Source organism: Berghia stephanieae, chromosome 5, assembly GCF_034508935.2.
Source record: "Berghia stephanieae isolate SIO BIC M18660-M18661 chromosome 5, UCSD_Bste_1.3, whole genome shotgun sequence".
NCBI classification, from domain to species: Eukaryota; Metazoa; Mollusca; class Gastropoda; order Nudibranchia; family Aeolidiidae; genus Berghia; species Berghia stephanieae.
Window position 1 is genome coordinate 26232237 of NC_088364.1, and position 12113 is coordinate 26244349.

General features: G+C 33.4%; 1 protein-coding gene across 1 annotated transcript in view; it reads left to right on the forward strand.

Annotated features, from left to right (window-relative positions):
• The window catches only part of LOC144973905 (tuberin-like), a 111627-nt gene that overhangs the window by 46295 nt on the left and 53219 nt on the right, over positions 1 to 12113 (forward strand). The window contains exons 10-17 of the mRNA XM_078916791.1: positions 1521 to 1594; positions 2115 to 2241; positions 2730 to 2873; positions 6123 to 6263; positions 8503 to 8606; positions 8789 to 8870; positions 10368 to 10523; positions 11602 to 11727. Coding sequence (XP_078772917.1) covers positions 1521 to 1594; positions 2115 to 2241; positions 2730 to 2873; positions 6123 to 6263; positions 8503 to 8606; positions 8789 to 8870; positions 10368 to 10523; positions 11602 to 11727 — 954 coding nt within the window. The remainder of the gene's footprint in view (positions 1 to 1520; positions 1595 to 2114; positions 2242 to 2729; positions 2874 to 6122; positions 6264 to 8502; positions 8607 to 8788; positions 8871 to 10367; positions 10524 to 11601; positions 11728 to 12113) is intronic.

Consider the following 12113-nt stretch of genomic DNA (forward strand, 5'->3'; position numbering starts at 1 on the left):
GTTGTATCTTTTCTAATCCATATATGTAATAATTTATTCAGTGCAGCCGTCGATAAACTTTTTCTTCTTTTTACATCTTCCTTATCTCCTATTAATGATCCTACTTTTTTCGTGGCTCTCCATCCATCTTTCTTCCTTGATAATAATGTTACATCTCTTTTGTCACTATTTACGTACAGTTGGTGATTTTGTAAGGCTCTTTGGATGTCATTTACATAGACTTGTTTCAGGCCAATTAAGTCAATGTCATCTGAATATGCAATTTCAAAATGTGATTGGGCCGAAGGTACAGATTTACGCACATCTTTTAAAGCATTTTCTAGGTAAATGATAAATAAAACAGGGCTTAGGCTGTCTCCTTGTAGTGTACCGATGTTGCCAAGGAATGATTTATTGTCTGAGGCACCGATTATTTTGGTGGTTATCCAGGTTTCACTTATAAGGAATCTGATTAATCTAACTTCATCTTCCATAACTATTCCTTTCAAAATATTTAACAAGGATTGACAATTGGTAGTATCGAAGGCGGCATACATATCTATTCCAGTTATAACTATTTCTACTTTTTCTGACTGGGTTTTGGTAGCAAACCATTTGTGGGTCCAAACTACATCTGCAGTACTTCTCTCCGTCCTGAATCCGCTTTGACTATGTGACAAATAATTTTCAACAATCGATCTAGTTCTATTCAGTGTGATCAGGGAGAGCGATTTTCTAATTGTATTAAGAAGAGTAATTGGTCTCATATTCTTTGGAGGGCCTTTTGGTTTTCCTGGCTTTTGAATTGATATCAGCTGATGATGATGATGATGGTTATGATAATAATGATAACCCACTTATTTATAGCGCATTGTATCCTCAGTCATGAGGCTCTTGTTATTTAACATCAACACAAATTCATTTTCTATTTATTGCATATATTAAAGAAGAAAGGTATAGTGACTGGTTTTGTAACAAACTCAAGTGATTAATTGATACTGATTACAATATCCATGCCTTAATCTTTTATCCTTAAGTAAGGCACTTTAAACACACATTGCCCCATTTGACTCTGGTATGAATGGAAGCTTGGCTATAGGGAGTCACAGATAATGGTAGTAAATAAAGAGAAAGCTCCACTCGATATGAAATAGAAATGTGGTTCTACATGGCCTGTCGATTGATTAAATGAATGAAACATTGAACATGATGAAACCATTAAAATGCTTTTTTATATATTGATATGCTCATTGAGGGCATCCCACTCTAACGGTGCAAGCACTATGTACGGTAACATTTATTTTTTTTGGCCTATATTAAAGCCCAACCCCTCTACTACACTTGTGACTAACAGAGACTAACCGCACTCCTGTTATTAAGCAAGAATGGTCATATGATCTAAACACACATGACAATTGTTATTGCCGAAGCCCTCACTGCAATTTTTCTCAAAATCACCACTCTTGCACTGATATGGTTAGATTAGGACGTCCTCGTTGTCTCTTTATCTACTTATGTTAATGTCATTTTCTCTACTTAAGCTGATGCGTAAACTGCTAGGGACATACCTTGGTCACAGTGCAATCTACACGATGTGTTGCATGCTGCAAGACAAGTAAGTTGTAGCTGTATAAAAATAGCTTTAGAATTCTTATTTAACTCACGATTTCCCCTCCTCCTCATCTCCCTTGGAAAAAAATAAATTTACATGATAACCTAATAGTTTTTATGTACCATTTTGGTGTAATATCTCTTTGAATATAACTTTTTTATTTTCTTTTTCTTTTTCTTTTTTTCTTTATTAGGAATGTAGTTTATGTTAAAATTTTATTTACATCATAAATTGGATCTTGGTTAAGTTTTATCATGGGTTGAATTTTGTTAAATTTATCATTTTAATTTTATTTAATCTATGTATTATTTTTTTTTTTTTTCCGATGGACATCTGTGCTGCAGACATTTTATTTCTCTTCTTTTTAAAATAATTTGCTTTTAATATTTATTTTTGATACCAGATTAAAATGGCCTTAATCAGTGGTTCTGACAACATGACTCATAATTCATCATGAGGATTTTATATATTTCTTCAAAAGCCCAGTTGCTCTATGAATGTATTTAAAAATTCGATTTTGCAGACGTCGACCCGTCAATGCTTTGTTACTGAGAGGCGCCATCTTCTTTACTGGGATGGCTCTGTGGGGTTCAAGGAAAGTCCAGACACTCAAACACACTCATGCCTCTGTTTTGCCTTCGTTTCATCAGGTAAATAACATGAAACAAATGCAATGGATTTCAGCTACGACTACTCTGATTTTTAAATTATATTTGATGTTTAAATGGAACATAACACCTTAGAATCAACCTTATTTCTGTCAATTTATAATCATATAAAACCACTATATTCTACTTTGCGTATCTAATTATTCTTGATATTGATATTTATTTTTAAAATTCTAATTTTAAAATTTTCTTTTTCAATTTCCTTTTTTTTAAAGTGGAAGTTGTTGTGTGCTTGGTTTTTATTTTTATTTATGGATCTGTCCTTTTTTATTTTTTTTTTTGGTGAGGGGAGGGAGGAAGGGAGTATTCCTCCATTTATTTTTCCTTCATTTTTTAAATTTTTTCTAGAGCTATAGACGATCTTAGATAGTCAGTGCTGCATTAACTTATTTGATTTTTTTTTCTTATAGATATTTTTTTATGATTAAGATAATTTTGTTATTTAAAAGTTTAAAAAATCCTCCATCCAGGCTCTTTCCCATGGAGACCCTATTGTTGCTTGGGAAGTAATCCTGAATGTCCAAAGATTGGTCAACAAATACGGTAAAGACCTTCATCCTATAGCTTGGGAGATTGTGATGGATATTCTGGAAAAGCTTCTCATACAAATTGATGTGAGTCAGTGTTTATTAATAGTTTCAAGTTTCAAGTTTATTTATGGTTAGACTTTCACCAAAAATTCATAAGATTTGATGGCAACAATAATTAAATAAAATGTCATCATGGTGTCTAAGACTCAGTCGATATATGTTTCAGTGTAGACAAGTCGAGCAACATTGAATGTAGTCAATGGCTAAAGGGTAACAATTATAGGCCTGGCAGTGAGTCCATGGGTAAGTAAATTTACACACTTGATTATGTATCTTGGGTATATGAAATAAGAACATAGTTGTCAGTTCAATGAAAAGTGCCCGATCAATGAACGTGATGATAAGTTGATAGACTCAAAATTTATTATTAAAGTGTTGAATAAAATTTAAACTCAGTTTCTATTGTCTTAATAGACAATACATTTTTCGACATCGTAAGAGAACGCCAGAGAGCTTTTTATTTAGGCACGGAGAGACATTTTCTGCTTATTTTGCTCACTTATTGTGGAATTCTTTCCCAATGTTAAGGGCGGAAAATGGTTTATATAAACTTTAAGAAATTGAATGTATTCAAAATAATGAGAGGAAGCACTAACAGGTATCTTCAGTGCAAGTACTCCCAACTCATTGTCATACTAGCTATCTGGAAGGTTGACACACAACCCACATGCTAAAAATGATGGTATCTGTTTTCAATGGGATTTGACAAAACAAATTTGATTTTCCTATAAAATCATCACAATGCCTAATCAATCTCATAATACATGCAAACCATCGTCATGTCAAGTGTAAGCACTATGCAAAATTTAGTGACGATTGGTCTAGTGGTTTTGGGGGCTTAGTGTCACAAAAAGTCCAATTTGCCAAATATATATATATATATATATATAATATATATATATATATATTATATATATTATATATATATATATATATATTATATATATATATAAATGGATAGCAATCCATTGCTATTGTCTGTTTCACCCTATAGAAACTCGGATAAACTCTAGCTCCATAGGCCTTATGGCTCTGAAGGACTACAAAAAAAAAAAAACAACAACAACAACAACAACAAAAAAAAATAAATAAAAATTAAAAATAAAATAAAAATTAAAATATATATATATATATATATATATATATATATATATATATAAATTATAAAAACAAAAACCATGAAATAATAGTGCTCAACTTGATAAAAGGAGCTATTTATAAATATTTGAAAGATAATTAAGATTGTTTGACTTCTACAACGTTGTTATCGAGTGTTGCTCTCATCAGGAAGTGGAAGTGAAAGTAGATTGTTGTGTTTTCGTATTTTTCTAGATTCGTGTATATGGAGGTTCGTAATTACATAAAAGGTGTTTGTTTCTATGTCTGCATGAGGATGTTAGTTCGTTTCTTCTGTTGAGTGTTGCTATGTTCTGTTTAGTGATGATGAAGAATTTTTCTTCCAAGCAGAGGTTGCAAATCTTAGAAGAGGGGGAGTACGACTGTGCTCTGGAGATGATTTTCCATGTGATGCTGTGTTGTATGTTTTTTTCTTTGAGGTTCCAAATGTGTTCGCTTAGTGTAGTAGAATGTCATTTGTGTATGTCTCTGAAGGAAGATGTATGCAGGTTGTATCTGGTTTTGAATGAGCACTCGGTGAGGCCAATGTATGTTTCTTGTTTTGGTGTGTCTGGTCGTGTTACTGTAGCTTGATAAATTACGTTTTGAGTCAGGCAATTGCTGTTTAGTTGCCTGGGTCCTACAGTTGCATTTTTTCTAATAGGTTGTTGCTGGGCTAAGCTGGCTGTGATAGTTTTCGGTTATTGTTGGAGGAAATAATGTTTTGTATGTTTGGCATGCAGGTGTATCCTATTTTGATGGTATTTTTGTTCATGATTGGGTGTAGAACGTGACCGGGAGGGAAGCATTTTTGTAGTAGATTGAAGAATTTGTTACCGATAGAAGTTGTCACATTCTTGCTGTAGGGTGGGTTGAACCATGTTATGTGTCATTTTCTTTGTCGTTTTTTTGTTTGGGTGGTAATGGTCTCTTCCTCATATTTTAGTTTGTAGTTATATCCACTTTTTTGTAGTGCGTTTGTGTACGGTGGGATTGCATCGTTGAATATGTTGTTGTTTGTAGAGTTGTTAGATAGTCGTTTGTTAATGCTCTCGGGGATGTTTTTTATTATAGATGGCGGATGATTGCTGTGTCTATGAACGTACAATGGGATGTTGTTGGGTTTTGAAAATGGTTGGTAGGTGCCGTCGTTTAGGTTGATGGTTATGTCCAGGAAGTCTAAGGTTTTCTTGTTGGCTTCGGTTGTAATTTTCAGATTGTTGTTCTGGAAGATTTTGCATATTTTTTTCTTTATTAATTCTGTCTGTCCCGGTGTTTTATTGCACAATGCGAGTCCGTCGTCCCTGTATAGTCCAATGTTTATATCAAGATTTTGCATTTGAGAAAGTCGATATAGTCCGACGAGCTTGCATGTTTCTGCTCTGTCATAGCTTCCCATGGTGACATCAAAGTTTGTTGATTTTTTTTGTCCATGCTATTCCATTATTGTAAAGTGATGTATTCTTCGAGTACAGGATAATATGGATTTCTTCTTCGGTGATGTTGTCGAAGGTTTTCGCGAATTGTAGTGCTTTGAGGAGTAAGGTTTTGGTGATTGAAGGGTAGAAATTACAGATGTCAAAGATGATTGCATTTTGTCGTTGTTTGTTTTCTGTGTTTCTGTACCAGTTGATAACTTCAGCAGTGTTTCTCCATTGGTTGAATTCGGTTTCCTTGTCAATTTTGGTGTTGATTCTGTCTAAAATCTGTTTACTTATTTTTCCGATTTGTGACTTGCATGGGTTTATGAGACGGCATTGTACGTTGTTACAAAAATTTGGTTTATGGTCTGTGATAGTGATGAAGGCGTTAGATTTTGCTGTGGTGTCTATTATGTCACTTAGCTGTAGGTTTTCGGCGATGCTTTTGTCTTCTGCTGTAATGTCAGGTGTCGTAGATGGTGTTTGTTTCTTGTACTCTGCTTGTATATTTTTGTCAAGTAAATGTGTATATTCTTTAAGGGTGAGCTTGTAGAAATTTGTGGTTTTGTCAGCGGCGACGTAAACATTGGAGTCTTGATGTATTGATCGTATGTCTTGTCTTAGTTTGTTTTGGAATTAATTGTATATTTTAAAATTGAAATCATTCAGTCATGGAAATGAACACAATTCAAGTAATATTCTGATATTTTTTCTTCTTTTTTTTAACCCAATATAGGAGTTTGGGTTTGAAAAAAAGATAATGGATGAGACCCATTCTGTCATTACATGTATGGAATCTTTGCACAACACCAGACAATTTTTTGGGCCGACTGCTAGGTTGTTCAAAATTGTAGAAATGTGTGCCAGTAAGAGACCAGTACGTATACCAGTATTATTATTATTATAATTATTATTATTATTATTATTATTATTATTATTATTATTATTATTATTATTATTATTATTATTATTATTATTATTATTATTATTATTATTATCATTATTATTATTATTATTATTATTATTATTATTGTTATTATTATTATTATTATTATTATTATTATTATTATTATTATTATTATTATTATTATTATTTTTTGTTTTTTATTATTATTATTATTATTATTTTTAATACATATTATTACATATTGGTGAGAAGGGCAGAGTATTGTAGTGAATTGGACAAAAGCAAGGACAGAACTATGACACAAATGACACCAAATGATGAGGAACTTCCATCACTAAAAAGTGAAATAGAATAGGCAATAAATCATATCCAAACAAGAAAAGTGGCTGGAAAATATGAAATATGCAGGGAGATGATTAAAGCAAGTGGAAAGGAAGGTATTGAAATATATCACACACTTTGCAGTAAGATATGTCGAAAAGAGAGGTGGCCTCCAGAATGAACAAAGGCAGTTTTTGTCCCAATACCGAAAAAAGAAGATCTACAAGAACGTACAAATTAGCAAACAATTGCGAGTAAAATTTTACTCAAAATAATCATGAAACAGCTCGGAATTAAGCTTGAAGAAACTGGCCAATCTCAGGCAGGCCTTTGACCAAATAGAAGCACATGAGATCAAATTTTCAACATTCGTGCTCTGATAGAAAAAATGTAAAGAAGCAAACACAAACCTACAAATGTGCTTCACTGACTACACTTCGATTATGTGAACCACTCAAAAATGATTGACACTTTAAAAGAAATGAACTGCCATTACAAAATTATAAACCTGATATCCAATGTATACCTCATCAGTCTGCTTCTTTTTCGTCTTGAACATGGACTATCCACATGCTTTCCTGTCAAAAGGAGAGTGAGGCAAGGCTGCGTCCTGTCTCCTTCTCTTTTTAGCCTTTACACTGAATCTATCATGAGAGGTGTCATTGATCAAAACTATATACAGTACACCAAAATTAAATGGCAAGCCAATCTTAGATCTGAGATATGCTGACGACGCTGCCCTCCTGTCAACAACGCCTTCTGGATTAGACAGGCTAGTGCAATTCGTAAAACAACATAGTGAGGACAAAGACCTGCTCCTAAATGCTAAAAAGACCAAAGTAATGGACACTGATAAAAGTCCAAAAGCTCAGATTGGGGTTAATGGAGAAAAACTGGAGAATGACAACAATTTTGTATATCTTGGGGCAAGAATAGAGGCAAATGGAAAACCGACCCCTGATATCCAAAGGAGGATAGCTCTTGCCCAAACAAAATTAGCAAAAATGATGGCATTATGGAATAATGAAAGCATCCAACTGAAAATGAAAATATTAAGAACATTTATATTTCCAACAGCATTATATGGATGTGAATCTTGGACAATCTCAAGAAACGATGAGAATAAAATCAATACATTTGAAATGAAATGCTAACGGAAAATTCTCCGCAACCCCTGGACAACAAAAGAAACTAACCAAAATGTAAAAGAGTCCCTGGGCATTAAGGAGCCATATCTCATGAAGATTATATACAAACTAAAACTTGCTTTTTTGGACATATCAAGCGACATGACACTCTTGAGAAACATTTTCTAGAGGGTATTGTGGTGGGTAAAAGAGGGAGACGGAGACCAAGAAGAAGATGGTCACAAGACATCAGCGAATGGATGAATAACCCAGTGACCGAATGTGGAAGGATGGCACAGGACAGAAGCTTGTTTCAGTTGGCAGTTGCAGCGGCCACATCCAGAAGGAAATAGCCATGATGATGATTATGATGATAATGATGATGATTATTATTATTATTTTTATTATTATTATTATTATTATTATTATTATTATTATTATTATTATTATTATTATTATTATTATTATTATTATATTATTATTATAATTTTTGATGATATTATGATTGATATGTTTGTATGATGATGATGAGGATTATTATTTTTATTATTATTATTATGTTTATTATTATTATTATTATTATATATTATTAATTATTATTATTATTATTATTTTATTAATTATTATTATTATTATTATTATTATTATTATTATTATTATTATAGTAGTTGTTGTTGTTATTATTATTATCATACTATTCATCCAGTTTCACAATTTTTTTAAAATGCTATTTTTTGTTCTGTCATAATTTCTATTATCAGACGAGTTCAGTGTGTGCATTGATGGACTATCACATGCAGTCGATTCACCCGGGAGTTGAAAATTGGGTTGAAGATCTCAACAACTTTATGGAGAAATATCTCAAGTCAGTTGGTCATTTTTTCTTGAAATCCTTTTGTACCTTAGTGGGAAGCAAAAAAAAAAAAGGGGATACAAAATGAATATGCTTAACAGGTAGAGTTTCTCTTATATCTCAGAATTCTTAGAATTTCATCCTTTTCTGATTATTTTATCAAATAAAGATTTGATCCTCAATTTCATTTTCAGAGGCCAAACTCGAACTGATGTGAGGAAAAAGGCCCTTGAGGTTCTTTCATTGCTTATCACAATTAATTCACATGCGTATGAGGTAGGACACTTTGCCATTTCAATTGGTTATGATTTCTTATTCTTACAAATAGATTTACAACTCTGAGCAACAATAACATGTTATGAAATGAGCAATCGCTCAGTGACTTAAGTGATCTACACTATAGGAGACATTGAGATCACAATATATCTTAAGTTGATTGATCTCTGGTAATCCAAAAATGATCACTGCCTTTTTGTTTTGTTTTTTTGTGACTAAAATAAACATAAAATATGAACCTTTATCCAGAGCATTTTCACTGCTCAATGCACATCACAGTGCTTCATTTAAAATATTAGAGTTAGGGTTAGATATCCATTACTCAGCTTCTGATTGGGATATTTTGACCGTCCATTGTGGACCCGGGAGGTAGCTCTCCTCTTTATCTGTTGTCATTTCCCTTTATCCAGGATTAGACTTTTCGGTTTTACCTTGGTCATGATTTGGATCTTTTGACAAAGAGAAAATTGTTAGAAGCAGACACAATAGGAGATGATCTATTTTTATGTAAATCATCTCATCATATAGATTATTTTGTTGCAAAATATATTTTTGTAATTGCTAGATATTAATTTGTGAATTTACTATAAGCACTTGGATGTATATGTTTGTCAAAAACTTTGTGTATATGACTGGATGGGACTTTCATGTTATCAAGAGACAGATTGCATTTGGATCTATTTTTGTTGTGTTATTTTTATACTTTTTGCTTGAGTTAGTTCCCATTGTTTTACTTTTTCCTAGATGCTTGTTAGTGTAGATCAATTCTTTATCTCCACAGAAACCAAAATATTTCCTCAAACAACATTGCAATTACACTGGAAACTAGCACAGCAGCAAATACAACATTTTAATATACAACACTAACACTTGAAACAAATGTCTTTCCCGCAGACTATCAGGGAAAGGAACAGCCTCCCATACAATGGCATCATTTTAACAAGTCGTCAACTAATACTTCTGGAAAAATAAAGTTACCAGTATATCTCATTGCGAAGGTTATACCACTGATAATCTACCCATATCCTATGTTGAAAACACAATTCATCCTTTTGAGTAGAGATTCTGCAACCTAGATAGTGTAATGGTAGCATATATGTGACACAATGCTCCAAACTGGTATTATGTTGGGTTTAAATGCTAAAGATTGTATTTATGGTCATAATTATGAAGCTTGGATTATGTTTACATGTTTTATTGAGAACAATAGATACAGTTGCTGAAAGTGACAAAAACTAAAATCTGACTCATGGAGATTTTCACTTTAAAATCGTCTTTTAGCATTTGAGTCATTCTGACATAATACCATTTTGAGGATGCGGCTCACATATAGGCTTTCAGACCCGAAGGTCGAACCTCAGCTGGGAAATGATGACTTTTTGAGATACTTCTTTTTTGCCTTCGTTTCTTTCCATGTGCCTGTCTCTCTGCTTTGTCTTGCACTGTGTCATGCCATTTTTCAGACTTCAAGTCGATACTGTTTCCATGCCATTTCAGAAAGAATTGCTTGAAGGTGTGGTGATTCCCCATTTCTCATCTATCGATGAAGACCTTGACCCCAAGGTCAGGTGCAAGGCTGTAGAGTTACTGCTGTCTCTTTGCGAGGACTGCAACTCTGACCACTTCTTCCAGTTGACTGCTATTGTTGAAAAAGTATGGATTTGATTTTAGTGATTATGATGATGGTGATGGTAGTGATGGTTGTTATGTTAAGTCGATGATAATGATGATTTAATGATAAAAGTAGTCCTTCAGAGCCATCTCGAATGCACCCGGGATCGATTTTGGTCCCTTTGCATGTGAAGCGAGTGCTCTACCAACTGAGATATCGGGACCCCCTTGATTAAATCATAGCGCTAATTTAACATCAAAAACTCTTTTATGTTTTTATCACGCTCAAAAAATCTGGTGCTGGTCTCTGAATTTCTGGATCTGGCACCAATCAAAATAGGAAAACAAATTGAATCTAGATTTTGAGCCATTCTGCTTTACTCTCACAAAATGTTTCAGACAAAATGTTTTTGTCTCATTTTGACCAGAAATCTTTTTTACTTCTTGTGTCAGATGACTAAAATGACTCTCATCTTTTCAAGAAATCTTGAACCTGAGACTTGTAAAGATCTATTGAGTCTAAAGAAAACCCAGCAGGTTAATCTCATCGTTATCTGAAGTAAAAGTTGTCAGACCAAAATTAGAAAAAGGTGTTTTGTCAGAGAAGAGAACTGCATTGATTTCGTAGTTTTTTCAGAGTAAAGAAAAATGTTTAAATTGAGCATTTATATAACGCAATCCACTAAATGTGTTCAAAGGTCCTCAGCCAACAGAAACACTTAACATGTTGCCTGTTAGGCAATATTAGAACATTTTTTTGTTAACCACCAAGTACTCAATATACACTTGAATACAATGAGAGAATGTGAGTAAAGAGACTTTTCCAAGGACTCAACTATGCGTTGCTCAGATTGGGACTCGAACCCTGGATCATTATGTCAGGAGGCAAGTGTGATACCACTAGACCACACATAACTGCATAGAGTAATTCAATTTTAAAAACATACAAACATTGAGTCCTCATGATCATCTGTGGAAAAAAATATAATTTTGTCCCGCTTTTAAGGTATACAGTTTTAGAATTGGATGAGCATTTTAAAAAAAAAGTTTTTATAAGAAATAAAAAAAGATCAAACATCATTCTAGCTGTGGCTATTGCATTTCTTTCCCTACTCATCAGATAATGAGGAAACCAGTAGTATGTGCCTTGGTGGAAGGGGACAAGGAAGCATTAGGCCCCACATCTGATGAATCTATCTTAATGGACATACACAAGGCTGTGAACAAAACAATAGAGGTGTTTAAGGTTAGTGGCATGCTTTAGGCCCCACATCTGATGAATCTATCTTAATGGACATACACAAGGCTGTGAACAAAACAATAGAGGTGTTTAAGGTTAGTGGCATGCTTTAGGCCCCACATCTGATGAATCTATCTTAATGGACATACACAAGGCTGTGAACAAAACAATAGAGGTGTTTAAGGTTAGTGGCATGCTTTAGGCCCCACATCTGATGAATCTATCTTAATGGACATACACAAGGCTGTGAACAAAACAATAGAAAAGTGCCAGAAGACAATAGAGAATAAAAATTTTTATTCTCTATTGTCTTCTGGCACTTTTCTACTCACTTCATATCTTGTTGTTACCAACATAAGTGCCTGCTCCACTCACTTTTCTGAACAAAACAA